The following is a 14,893-nucleotide window of genomic DNA, read 5'->3' as shown; positions in this document are numbered from 1 at the left end:
TATGGTGACTAATTTTCTGAATTGAAAAACAACTTAGATTTTTTATTAATCCATACCTAGTTTGTTTTATTAGTTTGTATATTTTTTCCTTAGGTTTACTAAAAAGTGATTCTGAATCTCTAAATTGGTTTTCTGGGAATGTCAGACTTTGAAGAGTTGGTGCTATCTAGAAAACAGAAAGTACAGGTACATCACAACCCACTTGAGAATGGTGTGAGCATAGCAGGTAGACAGAATTTTAGAGAGCCAGGTGGAAATTACCCTGTGAGAGTAAGTAGTTATTAAAAGAAACTACCCGTTGATGAAGAAGCGTATACAGGAATACGGCGTTATGAAAAAAGGATTTGTTCACTTCCTCCCCCCAACTTTATTCCCCCTAGTATATAAAATATTTAAAGCTCTTATTTGAGTAAGTCAAAGAAACAGGTATCAGAAATAGCTTAACATCCATAGTGGGTTCTGTTTTATTTATTTCAACATAGAGAGGGGAGGAAGGGGAAGGAGAATAGGAGAGAGAAACATTCTGAGCTGTTTACGCCAACATCTGTATTTCATTGCACAAGGCTACTTACCAGCGATAACGTAATATTGTAAACAGTAACAATAATACTATAACAAAACGTGTAAGACTACAGAGCATTAATTTCTCATTTACCAAGACTTAATAACTGATTTTTAAAAAAGATTTTATTTATTTATTTGATAGAAAGCCTGTGAGTGGGGAAAGGGGCAGAGGCAGAGGGAGAGGGAAAGGGGGTGAATCTCAAGTAACCTTTGCATTCAGCGCTGAGATCATGACCTGAGCCGAAACCAAGAGTCAGACCCTTAACGGACTGAGTCACCCAGGCATCCCTAGTAACTGATTTTTTTTTTTTAATTATTAAGCTGGTCTTCAAATACATGAACATCCCTATTAATACTAACCTAAAGGAAGTCCTTTGCATCCTTCAAAGCAATCTATTTTATAATGATATTAACTGTAGTTCAAAGGCAACGCTCTTTTGTGGTGTCATGTTACTTATCCCAGTTATTTTGAAATGTTCTTCCTCCTTATATTCTTATGAAGAATAAGCAGTAATAAACAATTCACACCTTGTTCATTTTTTTTTTCCTCACACGTCATTCTTGCATTTACAAACGCCTACATTTACCAGGCAGTGGTTGAAAACTCGAGGATCCAGAGTCAAGGACTTTATGTGTTGGAGGAGAGAGGTGGTAGCGTGATACGGTAAAACCCGTATCTTAACACTAGTGGCTGAGAAGAGTGTTGTTTTCCTTGAAGAAGCATCTAGGAGTTCCTTCTCCTGAGCCCTGCCCAGGTCACGTTTCCTGGCTGTGCCAGGCCCTGCTTGCCTTTCCCAGTTCCCGGTGCACTCTCCTCCACCCCACTCTGTGCTCTGGAGACACATCTCCGTGTGTTGCCATCTTGCTCTCGGGCCTCCTACTGGGGTCACCCTTGGGAAAACCCAGCCACAGTGGATGGAGTGTGGAAGAAAAGTGAGATTGTGGGATTTATTTCTTCAGTTCTGTCGCTGCCGGGTCTCTGTGGTCGGCACAGCCTTCTGCTGAGGGCCAGGCTCCTGGAGGTGGCCTCTCCTCCCCACAGCTCTGGCTCCCCTCATTCCAGTACCAGCTGCTACCCCTGCCCCTTCCGGCCTAGGAGTGGAAAACATTACCCTCCAGCCCCTCACAGCGAGCCCCTAGGGGCTCCAACATCCCTTTGCTGATTCATTTAATCCTGTCCGCACCTCCATGAAGTAGTTCCTTTTTTAAAAAAAACTGCTCCTCAGGAGTGTGCCATCTGTTTTCTGCCGGGGACCTTGACTGTTATATTAAGTTTACCTCATGTACGGGAGGTATATTCAAGTGTCTTGAACTTCCATTTGATCTTCACTTGATTCATGGTGCCTTTTGATTAATCAAAGCCCCCATTTGCCTTTGATTCAGCGTATGGATTGGAGCTCTGGGGATTATTTCAGGATTTAGGAGTTCATTTCGTGTGAAGTCCTCTTGGAAGCTGTGTTAAATCACAAAATCTATAGGCAACCACCGGTGTTAAATGCGAACCTTCACTTCACTTTCAGGGGCTCCATTTCTGCCACGTTTGTATATTTGCAAATGAAGGGGGGTTGTGTGGATGGGAAGCAGGTGTGCCTGCTGACAGGCAGTCTTGGAGACCATTAAGAGGATTATTGTAGAAGGGGAAACGTGCTAGTTAAATAGATTATTTGTGTGCTTGCTTCTCCAGGCTGTGCTGACTGACATTTTACTAATCTATTTAGCAGATTGAAGTTCCAGAACAAGGCAACCGTAAAAAACACCGCGTTCAACAAAGCCAGGTCTGTGAGTAAAATGATATAATTGAGACATTATAATTTTGATAAATCTGTCCTTTTCCCCCTTTAAGTAACCAAAGTCATTCATTCTACTTTTAAGAACAAGCCAGAATTTTCTCCCCCAGAAGCTCTTTCACGTAGGATTGTGCCAATGGGAGGACTACCACAGAAGGATAGTATTTTTTTTTTTTTTTTTACTGTAGTACCCAGCAGGACCGGGAGACAAACTCTCCTGAATTTTTACATAGAAAATTTCCAAGAACATAGAATTCTTTAGTGATTTTCTCCTACACTCCGTGCAATTTTTTTTTTTTAATCCTCTTTCTGGTTCACACTTTCCTTTCATGAATTCTCTGCAATGTACTCTGTAGAAAACAGCCTTTAAGTTTATTAAATACTGTTTGGAGCATTTAGGTCTGTTGGGCAGATAACAATAACAGTAAATATCAAAGTGGAAAGCATAGTAGGCACTCAGTGCCAGGCACTGTTCTAAGCATGTTTATGTGGATCACGACATTTATTCTCACCAAAGTCCTATAAATCATTGGGGGAAACAGGCACAGAGAGGTTAGGTGACTTGCCCAGGTTGCACAGTAATCAATGGGGGGAAGAAGCAAGATGGTCTGTCTCCAGAGCTGTGCCCCTAACTAACTCTTCTTTTCTAAGTTCAAATCCTAGTGTATGTAAGTGAAATAAAGGTGACCTCCAAGTAGCATTTGAATGGGATTTATTATCGATCCACTCCTGTTACACAGTCTGCTTGCTGTGTATATAAATGCACTAAGTATATAAGGACAGTACTTATGAAAATAGAAGGTCCTCTCTTGAGTGACTAAGCTCAGTAAAAAGAAAAAAATTTTAAACACAGACTAAATGCAAAGTTTCCTCTCTTTCATAATACCAGCTTTTCTGGCTGCTTAAATCAGAGATAGAGGGTAAGAACTCCACCATGGACTGGTGGATATGTCCTCAAACAGATCAAAAACTAAATGTTTAAGGGACTCCTGAGGTGCTTATTAAAATGTAAATTCCTGGGCCCCACTCCAAAAGAGTGATTTAGCAGATCAGCATTTATAGCAAGCACCCTAATGGGGAACACTGCACCGAGGTTCAATTTCTTTACCTGTAAAGTGTAAGTAGTAATCACTCCATCACTCCCATTCATCAGCAGCATAGTGATTAGCACAGAGCTGTGGTTCTCAACCTTGGCTACGTGCTGGAATCACTTGGGGAGCTCTAAAAACAAATCATGGCTGGGCCCCACCCTCAAAGACTCTGACTTAATTGGTCTAGGGGCCTGGCAACAGAATTTTTAAAAACTCCTCAGGGCATCTAATATACAGCCAGGATTGAAACTATTATCCTGGAACAGTGGTTCTCAAAGTTTGGTCCCCAGAGCAATACCATCAGCATACCTTGGGAACTTACTAGAAATTTAAATTCTAGTTTTGGACCCCAAACCTACTTCATCAGAAACCCCAGGGATGGAGGCTAGTAATCTGTGTTTAGCAAGCCCTCCAGATGAGTCAGATGCATGTCAAATTTTGAGAGTCCCTGTTCTAGAACAATAGATAACACATAGCACAACTATGATCAACATTGAAACTAATTCAGATGTCCTCTTAGATGAATAGCAATGCTAAAATAGGCCAGCGTCCCTTATGCTCTAAGCAGGGCCAGCATGTCAAAAGTTGTCCAAGTGTATTGAATCCCAACTTATTTAGCAAATCTTTATATAGAGCTTATCCTGAGCCAAGCACTGTTCTAATTGCATTCCACATATAACTCATTTAATCCCCATAACAACCCAGCTATTATTATTATCCTTGGTTTATAGCCAAAGGAACTGAAAACACAGAAAGGTTAAGTAACTTGCTCAAGGTCACACAGCAAGTAAATTACAGAGCCAGTATCAGAACTGAAGCAGTATTTATTTGTTGTTTAACCAGTAAAGTTTGTTTATTTCTTTAAACACTTTGCCATGGGGGCCTCTCTATCGAAACAAATCCCTCAAAGAAAAAAAACTTTTATTTAGCTTATCTGGCCATTAAGGAACATTTGTTTCACCAGTGACAAAGCCATGACCTTGTCTTTGAGGTTTCATAAATATTGAAGGCCAATTCTTCACTCACTGAGGGTTTATAGCAACCATAACCACTTATAATGTTTTAAAATATAAAACTTGTTAGAAATTTGTATTTGTGTGGGGTGTGCAAAAAGATTTGACATAGAGTTAAAAATGGAAAGTTGCATAGCTTTAAGGGGGTGAGACTGGGGCGGGGGAGGGTAAAAGGATGAGGGCAGCATCCAAATGTTACCTGGGGACATACTAGTGCCTGGAAAGGCCCTCTGAACAGGTCTACCTCAGCTACCAGCAGGAGGCACTCTTGGTCGTAACACAGACACCTACCCCAAGACAAAGCTTCTATGGGGAGAAAAAAAAAAAAAACTTGAAATAACCATCTTTTAAATAAATGTAACCTTTCTGTTGCCTTTTTAATATTATTTTAACATTCTCGTGACTTTCTAATTATTATTGTTGTTATGGAAATTATTTCCTCACATTTCTGACCTGTTTATTTCACAACAGAAAGATGTTTCTCGTTTTCTACCAAGAAAAAGCAAGATTGAGATGGCCAATGTTGACTGTGTTTTTGGGACCATAGAGGAAGAAGACCTTTGATGAGAAAATCTCACATTTTTAAATGTCCTCTGGGCTGTCTCGACAGTGAAAGAGCTTGGGGATTAAAAGTGGGCTGTCCACCAGCAGTGGAAGAAATGGAACCCCTTCCCATTTTCTCTTGCCATTAAGATGAAACAAGATGGGCTCGGGAGGGAGACAAACCATAAGAGACTCTTAATGTCACAAAACAAACTGAGGGTGGCGGGGGTGGGGATAGGGAGAGGGTGGTGGGGTTATGGACACTAGGGAGGGTATGTGCTATGGTGAGTGCTGCGAAGTGTGTAAATCTGGCGATTCACAGACTGTACCCCTGGGGCTAATAGTACTTTACATGTTTATTAAAAATTTAAAATATGTATATATAAATGCATTGCAAAAAATAAAAAAGATTGACTGTATTCACCAAGGGTACTTCAGAGCTCTGTGAATCTTAAGATTAAAAAGAAATATGAACCAAGTTATACACTTTGCTTTTAATGGCTCATAAATGACAAGTGGCAAATCCAAATCAATTAGTATGAAGTTTGTTTGTTTGTTTTTTACTCTAACAGATGTTTACCTGGCTTGATGAGTCTTCTGTATGTTCTGATACTACATGAATGAAAAGCTTAGCATAAAACACTATAAATGTATTTGGGGTTAAGTTCTGAAGACATGACTCACCCCCTCCGGATAATGTGGCTCTAGGAAATGGAATCATTGAAAAAGAAATCTGGACTTCACTGATCCATCCATAGCACCGAGTAAGGAGGTGATGAAATACTAATTTCTTTCCTTACATAATCCTGAGCCTCCCAATAGGGACAGACCAAAAGTAACAGTCTGCCCATTTCTCTACTTCTCCATTGATGTAACTATATTTTATCTTTGAATATGAAATTCAGTTTAATAATCACATGCTATTTTGAATATTTTTTATTTTGGAAAGCAATGGGACCCTGCACTCAAATTCAGATACTCTGTAAGTTTCTTAGCTTTAAAACCATGGATTTTTTTTCACTAGATTTTTCCTTATCTAGTTTCAGTTTATCATGATAATGAATGAATGTAATTATATATGGAATTAAGACTGCAATAAGGGAGAGGGACAGAGGACTCTATGTAATATAATTAGATAAAGTGCAATATTCTAATGTTTTCTCACTGGATTGTGTGACTAATTATGTAATAAATGTGAAATATATTCTAGTGAATATAAAATTTACTGATGAAAATTCTGAGATGATCTTTCTGAAATATAGAATCTATTAAAGTCCTGTAATGTTTATATAGCAGTGCCTCTAGCCATAAATTCCAGTGCCATTAAGTTTTGTATTTATATTTTAGGCAGTAGTAGGAGGTTTTGCAGGGGAAGGGGTATAATAAACATCCCAAATCATCCATGGTGATGGTATTAATGGATTAGGATACATTTTCAGATTAAAGTAGAAGTTTATCTACTATTTTGCCAATTTAAGAATAGTTTGTCTATTTATTTATTTATTTATTTATTTATTTATTTATTTGATAGAGAAAGTGAGAGAGCACAAGCAGGCAAAGCAGGAGAGGGAGAAGCAGTCTCCCCACTGAGCAGGGAGCCCAGTGCGGGGCATGATCCCAGCACCCTGGGATCATGACCTGAGCGGTAGGCAGACACTTAACAACTGAGCCACCCAGGCACCCCATCAATTTCTTTTTAATTGCAAACCCTACACTGTGTAAGAGCCTACTAGAGAGACTAGGAGTGCAAAAAGAACTTGTATTTGGGGGTGAGAAGGTACATATACTAGATTGAACTATACCTAATTGCTGTTTTGTAGGTCAAAAAGAGTTTTATGTTGTCAGTTTCATATGTTTCAACCTGATACCTGAGAGCTGATAATCCCAGACAACACATGGCTGGTGTCCAGTGTGTAGTGTGGACCTGTGTGTCGGAGGAAGTTGGGGATGGTCAGGAAGGCCCATGGGGAAGAGAGACTTTGAAGAAGGAGTACAGCCACGGGGTGGAGAGACACATGTGAAAGGGTAGGGTAGGCTTTAACAGGACAACGAGTGGGAAATGATGAGCAAAACCACACTGTGTGCTGGCAAAGTTTCAGGTTAGGGAGTAGTTAGGAGATAAAGCTAAAAGAGAAGAGGGATCGGTACCTATGCAGACACAAATGCAGCATTCCTTTCTTTTTTTTTTTCTTTTTAAGATTTTATTTATTTATTTGACAGAGAGAGAGAGAGAGAGAGCTGGAGCACAAGCAGCGGGGAGAGGGATGGGGGAAGGCGACTCCCCACTGAACAGGGAGCCTGATATCCGATTGGATCCCAGGACCCTGAGATCATGACCTGAGCTGAAGGCAGACACTTAACTGACTGAGTCACCCAGGCGCCCCACAAATGTAGCATTCCTATAAAATGAGCAGAGTGGTTTATCCCTTGTTTGAAGATGGCAAAAACAGAAGGATTGTATTTAATAGTTTTTTCCCAAGACATAGAGATCATCATCAATATCAGGAAATAAGAAGAAACAAGTACCTTCCATAGTATGTACCATGAAGAATAAAGGAACTGGGGTGGTGGAAGACAAAACTCAAAATTTACTTTGTAAAATGACATATTCCTTAGCAGTTATGGGGGAGAAGAAAGAACCATTAGCCCCTTTGGGGATTACTGGGCCTGTTTTTATCTAGAAGGAGTTGCAGGCTTGAATTACTTCTGCATCAAAACACTTCATCAGTGGGTGAAAAGTCTAAACTCCGATCCCCAGAGTGGCCTTCCCTGCTGCAGGCTCCGAGAGAGGCCAGCAGTGGGCCCCCATCTGTCCTGAGGGTGATGACCTCACTCTTGTGTGGTGCTGCTGGGCAGAACCTTCCCAGCAGCCTAGCCCCTCAGCCCAGGACAAAACAAGAGCCAGTGCATGAACATTGTTAAAGGTGGGCAGCTCCTGAAACCCTTCAGGTAACTTCTGAGTGGGGTGGCAAGGCTTTGGAAATTACCAGCACATGCTATCGTCTATAGATTCTCTCCCTTATACTTTTGTGACTGGTCTCCAGTCAGCCAAATTTTCTCCTGATGCATCTGTTCTCACAACATCACTTCTCCCTGCTTCTAGACGCATGTATGTGTTTCTGTGGCTGTTCATTCTCCTAAAATTACTGGCCTAAGCCCCTGGTTCACAGGCCAACCCCAAAGTGTGAAAAGTTCACAAAATAGAAGAAAAAAGGGCAGAGCTGATTCAATTGTGATTAGGCCCCCCAAGGGTCTGAGCCCCTGGGGGTTCTGGAGAGAATCATGTGAGGCTTTGTCTGGAGGGCCGACATGCTCACTTCCTAAAGCCAAGTCTCCATGTAGGTTCGTATGTGGTGAGACTGTGGCTTGCGCACATCCCCAGCTGGGCCCTTGGGAAGCAAATTATGCTACCTATGTAAGTGAGAAATTACCCAATGTTTACCCTCAAAGTGAATTTGAGAAGGGCTGAGTGACCCTAATTTGTGGAAAACCAAACAGGTTCCAAGTCTCAGTGGGAAAATAATGGCCAAAGTGATCGTACAATACAAAACAAAAGAAAACTCAGCAACAGAGTCAACTCTCCTTCTCCAGGTGCTTTTTTAGCCCTCCCCCTGCCGTGTGTGGACCAAGGCTCACCAAGAGGACTGCAGCCAGGGGCCCATGTGGACTCTGGGCTGAGGGAGATGGGGTACGAGGTACTTTTCTCCTTCGTGAGGGTGGTCTCAATCCTGTCCTCAGGGATCCCAGAAAAATAGTCAAGAAAAAGTTAGACATATTTTTCTGGCTCTTACACTTCAAAATAAAGCATGCTGAGTTAACCTAGAAAATGTATAGCGGGAGCACCTTGCCCAGTCGTTTGGGTGGCTGACTTGATTTCAGCTCAGGTCACCATCTCAGGGTCCTGGGATCAAGCCCCTCATTGGGTTCCCTGCTTAGTGGGGAATTGGTTTTAGGATTCTCTCTCCCTCTGTCTCTCTCCTCTAAAATAAAAAGTCAGAAAGAGAGAGAGAGAGAAAGAAAGAGAATGAAAGAAAATGTATACCTAACACCAATAATCCCTTAGAAAATGGCTTTTTGAGGCGCCTGGGTGGCTCAGTGGGTTAAGCCTCTGCCTTCAGCTCCGGTCATGATCTTAGGGTCCTGGAATCGAGTCTGGCATCGGGCTCTCTGCTCGGTGTGGAGCCTTCTTCCTTCTCTCTCTCTGCTTGCCTCTCTGCCTATTGTGATCTCTCTGTCAAATAAATAAATAAAATCTTAAAAAAAAAAAAAAGGCTTTTCAGGGATGCCTGCATGGCTCAGTCCATTAAGCATCTGCCTTCAGCTCAGGTCATGATCCCTGGGTCCTGGGATCAAGTCTCACATCAGGCTCCTTGCTCAGTGGGGAGCCTGTTTCTCCCTCTGCCTGAAGCTCCCTCTGCTTGTGCTCATGCTCTCTCTCTAATAAATTCATTTAAAAAATTTTTAAAGGATGGCTTTTCGCCTTATCATTGTATTCGACTCCCTCCACTTTATTGATGTATAATTGTACTTTGCTTATAAGTTACCTTATAATAGCTATTTGTTGTATTCTTAAGAAGTCATGTGTTGAACAGTTTTCCAGATAAGAAAAATTAGAGCTATGGGAAAAGTCCGTGGTGGGCTTGGCACTTCGGTCCAGCCGTGTGGCCTGTTTACTTTTCTGTGGGGCAAAGTCTTCAGCTCACCAGTTGGGCTTTGGTTGTGTAACATCTTGGAAGAAGTCGGACACTCCGTTGATTTAAAGGCATTGACCTTGGTGAGTTTGCACAGCTCCTGCACTAAATGTGGTTTTCATCCCGGAAATGTGGGAACACGGAGTTGGCTGTACTTCCTAATGGCTTTTCCATCTGTCCACAGGAGCCCTCATTGGACCGGCTCTGCGGTGCAGCCGTGGTCTGGGGTGGAGGCGCCTGGAGCGGCAGGCTGAAGCCGGGAGGGTGAGCTGGCCTCTCTGTGCGCATGCGTGCTCTTCTTCGCACTGAAAACGAAGTCCCCACAGAATGTCTGGGGAGGTCCCCCTCTTTGTATCGCGTCTAGTGTGCAGAGGAAGAGGAGATGGAAATCTACTGCATCTGGGTCCTCATCAAGGGAAGTTAGAATTTGATTTTCTGCAAAATGTTGAGTAAAACAAGTGAAATGACAGTGATGAAACATACATGTGACGAAGTCAACCACTTGGAGACGGGTTCTATTCAAAACTCAACTGTAGCTATTTTGCCATTGCTGGAGGAGCTTTCCAGAGGCACCATTCCAGCAAGTGCACCTATTTATGTGCAAAAGGAAAGCGGTTCCACGTCCCAGGACTTGTATGGCATCGTGTTAAGGGAGAAAATAGGAAGACTGTATATCAGAGGTGGGGTTTTCTTTTCTTTTCTTTTTTTTTCATATATTGACTGAATACATATCACAGTAGTTAAATCGAAGATTTCTTACAGGTGACTGGATTTATATCAATTATGTATGTCGGTATTAGTTTCTCTTTTGCAATTAACTGTGGGTCATTTGTGTCAAGATGTCTTTTTCCCTTGTTTTTCTTCTGTCATATCCTCTTTTTCCTTTTCATTTGTCAGAATTAAAACAAAAGTGATGTGTGGGCTAAGGGTGATAATGAAGATGGGCTGAAATCTTAGTGAAATCACTGTAGGAAAAAAAAATCCTAAAACCTTCCTGCTCAAGTGTGGTAAGGAATTGTTACCTGGGACTTGTTAAAAAATCCTGCTGGATGATGACAAAAACAAACACAAAAGACAACTAACTCCCATTTCTTCTTTTAATGTGTCTCGTGAGCTTGGAAGATAGATATATAAAATACATTTTTGAGGTTTGTAAAAAAAAATCATTTGAAAGTCTTTTCTGATTCTGTTTGCCTTAAAACAAATGCATAGGCTAAGAGTAATTCGCACTACTTATCCACTCCTCCCGCCCCCCTTTTTTCCCTATAAAAATGTCACAAGTTTCCTTTCTTGCTGGTCAGAAGTTTTAAGTTCAAAAGATGTTAGTCCAGGTGTATTGGCAGAAAATAGTTGTCAGAGTAGAATAGCCTCGGGGTTTCTCCTGACTGGGGCATCACAGTTTCACAAAGGTGGAAATGAAAGCACCAACTCTGTATTTGGAGAGGAAGAGAGCAGAACTGAGGCAAGTTCTGATAAAGCTCATTCCCTAGAGTGTTTTCAGGACTGAGAAGGAGAGGAGCTTGGCTTCTGTTTGAATGATTGCCAGGAGTTTATTTTGAGACTAATGTAAGAGTTAAGATCCCTCTAAGCCAAAAATGTCGGTTCAGTGTGAGCCCCCGGAGTGAGCTTAGCAGCGTTCCAGGGTTAAAGCGAACCCTTTAACAACACAGATTGTTGGAATGAGCTGCTCATTTTCTGGACCAAGCAGACATTCCAGAGCCCTCTGGGACCAGCATGAACCCTTCCCTAGCTTCTCCTCTCCCACACTGAACAAACCCTAAACTAACATGTTCTCTAAGGGGTGGGAATATTAGAAGGTTAGGAAGGAAATTTAGGGCCAGAAAGGAAAGGAGAAAAGACTAGACCTTTTGGTTTGGTTTCCTGTTGGTTTTCCTTGCCTGCTTCTGAAAAAAAAATTTATAAACCTACTGACTTCTGAGTTTCTAGTGCTTGTTTTGAAGTATAGAATAAATGAACAACATGCGGACCTCATCATTTCTTATGCAATAAGAATGATAAAATATAATTAAAATAAAATAAAAACTCTGAAGAGTTTTTATTGACTTTTTCAATGACAAACAGTGTTGCTCTTTGGGACATAGTCTTTTAGGTTCCCCACATAATCCCTATATGCCAAGTAAGATATGGCTTCCACATTCCTAAGAGTTCCTATCTCATAACTCAATGACTGATACCTGCTGATCACAGGCATAACTTCTCACCAGTCGCTTTTAAAGGCTTTGCAAATCAATGCATTTGCTTACACCTTTGCAAAAGGTATTCCCTTGCTAAGGATCAGTTCCTTAACTTTTGGAAGAGAAGCTTAATCAGGGCTAAGCGCTATATACTTTCCCATCACATACATAGTTAGTCTAATATATTCATCTGTGTGGTTCTGGCATGTGTGGATAAGAAAACAACAAATGGGTATTGCAGAGAAGGAGTCAAGTTCTTTTATTCTTTCCAGGGATCTAACCCTTATCTTAGTAACTCCAGAAATTCAAGATCTAAGATGTTTACTTTGCAATTAACAGAGGGAGAGAGATCGCTTTCTGAGGGTTTTGCTTGCATACTTAATTTCTAGTTATGGTTGGTTGCTAGAGGGACAGATTATCCCCTGAGGCTCCCAATTTTTTCCCAGTGTTGCAGATATAATAATGCTTGGCACACATGCAAACTTCGTTTTTTTCCTGGTGGTTTAAATGTTTAAACTCTTGGGGAACCGAAATAAATCTAATTCTTGTGTAGATAAATATATGCAATTTATTTATTCGATGGTTAAGCCTTCAGAATCCCTAGTGTTGTTAAAAACACCTGATTCTCCCTAGCCAGGAATGAGAGATGGGACGCCCATGGAAGCAACATTTTCAGGAACATGTCTCCCTCTGACGGTCATTTGTTAGTACTACAAAAACCAACCTGGAACAGGAGTAAAGCTCAAAAACAAGTAGAAATCCCTCTTCCGTTGAGGTATGGTGTTGTTTTGTTTTGTTTTGTTGTTTTAGGGAGGGAGAGGGAAAGAGAGAATCTTAAGCAGGCTTCACACCCAGCAAGGAGCTCAACACAGGGCTCAATCTTAACCATGAAATCATGACCTGAGCCAAAACAAGAGTGAGACACTTAAGCAACCAGGCACCTCACTATGATGAGTTTTTAAAGCACTTTCCCATTCCAACATATCTCTTTTCTACAGTGTAACAATTGGTTACACTGGGATGGTTGCTAGATCACTCTGAGTCTCTTCTGATAACTGTTCAATTATGTTTGGGAAAATCCTTTCTGCATTTCCTAAGACTGGATAGTAATATATAATCAGTCTAACCCTTTTTTCCCTATCCAGAAAAAATGACCTAAAAGAAAATCCTACCCCAAGCAAATCTTTTCTGTCATCCATTCACTCATTCACTCGCTCAGTTGTATCTGACACAGCAATTCTCAGCCCTGCACATTGGCTGCATATTGGGATTTCCTGAGCAGCTTTTAAAAATGTAGATGCCGGGACCATACTTCAAAATAATTCTGCCTTGGTTTTGACTAGGACGTAGTTGTTGGTATTTTTAGGCTCCTGTGGTGACTATAATGTGCTACAAGGGCTGAGAACTACTAAGCTAATATTCTTGAGCACCTACTATGTGCCATTCGTTGTGGTAGTGCTAAGGTTCAATGGTAGGGACACAAATGGGCCATGCTCACCTTCTTCTTTCTTCTTTCTCCTCCTCTTCCTCCTTTTCTTTCTCCTTTTCCTCCTCCTCCTTTGTTTTAACTAGGCTCCATGCCCAACATGGGCCTTGAACTCAGGACCTTGAGATCAAGAGTCACATGTTCTACTGACTGAGGCAGCCGGGCGCCCCCACACTGACCTTCTGACACCTCCATTCCCAGGCCATACATACTATCCCCTCATCTGGAACATTGTCCTTGTTCATTGTGTAAATAACTCTTCCTCATCCTTTGTGTCTCAGGTGCAATATCGCTTCTTCAAAGGTATTGCTGCCTTACCACCTAAATTAGGTCCCATATTATTTGCCTTTATATAGCATCTCTTCTCTTCCTTCATAACACATATCCCAGTTGTAATTACAGGTATTCCTCCCCAGTGGAAGTCTCACAATCAGAACTCGGGATTAAACAGACTTTGGTATTGAGGAAGAAGAGGCAGATTTACCTGAAAGGAAAAGAATTGGAGCTTCAGGGCCCTGTAGTGGGCTGAATAACATCCCCTCAAAGATGTCCATGTCCTAATTCCCAGAACTTATGACTATGTTACCTTGCATGGTAAAAAGGACTTTACAGATGTGATTAAGTTAAAGACCCTGAGATGGAGAGATTCTGGATTTATAAAGAATGGCCGATGTTATTCAAGTGTCCTTATAATGAGACAGGAGGATCAAAGTTAGAGAAGACATAAGAGTAGAAGCAAAGGTCAGAAGGAGAAATGATGCTAGATGGCTGGATGGACGAAGGAACCACAGGCCACAGAATATGCACAGCCTCAGGAAGCTGGAGAAGGGAAGCAAATGGGTTTTCTCTAGAGCCTCCAGAAGAAGGCAGTCTTGCCTACATTTTGATGTTAGCCCAGTGAAACTGATTTTGTACTTTTTACCTCCTAAACTGTAAGAGGATGATTGAGTGTTGTTTTAGGTCATTAAGCCTGTGGTAATTTGTTACAGGGACAATAGGGAACTAATACAGCCCACCCCTTCTTTGTACAGTTCCCTTCCAAGACCCTGAAGTACGTTCACAGGCCAAATGTTTCTGTAAAGCTTGTAAAATTAATATATTTTAGCTACAATAAAGGCTGCTGTCTCTTTCTACTCAGATTTCCCAAGGCCTCTTCGCCAGTTGAGTAGCACTGGAGTGAATATAGATATTTTGGTGCTCTTGCTAAGTAGAAATGCAGTTGGGAATACTCTGGTTTGCATTTAATGAGATACATTCATGTGGTTCATGATCACATGCAGCATTAAGTTATTGTTGAAGCATAGAAATGGCTTCTATGAATACTCCTAATGACCAATTTGCTGACGTCCCCAGGTGTGGTGACATGGAGGAATCACAGAGTATGTGTAGTGTGCATCTCACTCCTTTAATCTCATCAGAGAAAAAAACTGTGGGGTGCCTGCATTTTTTCAAATCAAACAAAAAGAGCAATTCACAAAGGGGAAGAAATATGTTTGAATAGAAGTAATAAATAGGTTCTCAGA

The 14,893-nt window shown here is 41.3% G+C and overlaps 1 protein-coding gene across 6 annotated transcripts in view; it reads left to right on the top strand.

Annotated features, from left to right (window-relative positions):
- The window catches only part of SNX31 (sorting nexin 31), a 65,686-nt gene extending 51,868 nt beyond the window's left edge, over nt 1-13,818 (top strand). For 4 of the 6 annotated variants that reach the window (XM_059392932.1, XM_059392930.1, XM_059392931.1 and 1 more), the window contains 4 exons: nt 2,283-2,339; nt 4,927-5,770; nt 9,591-9,772; nt 9,874-10,609. In XM_059392932.1, coding sequence (XP_059248915.1) covers nt 2,283-2,339; nt 4,927-5,019 — 150 coding nt within the window. In that variant the 3' untranslated portion in view covers nt 5,020-5,770; nt 9,591-9,772; nt 9,874-10,609. Of the gene's footprint in view, nt 1-2,282; nt 2,340-4,926; nt 5,771-9,590; nt 9,773-9,873; nt 10,610-12,521; nt 12,660-13,772 lie in introns of those variants that run through there. The other 2 variants (XM_059392928.1, XM_059392929.1) reach the window with 2 other exon arrangements.
- The last annotated feature ends 1,075 nt before the right edge of the window (nt 13,819-14,893 follow it).

This window comes from Mustela nigripes, chromosome 3 (assembly GCF_022355385.1).
Source record: "Mustela nigripes isolate SB6536 chromosome 3, MUSNIG.SB6536, whole genome shotgun sequence".
In the NCBI taxonomy this organism is placed as follows: Eukaryota; Metazoa; Chordata; class Mammalia; order Carnivora; family Mustelidae; genus Mustela; species Mustela nigripes.
This window is presented reverse-complemented; position numbering and strand designations above follow the sequence as displayed.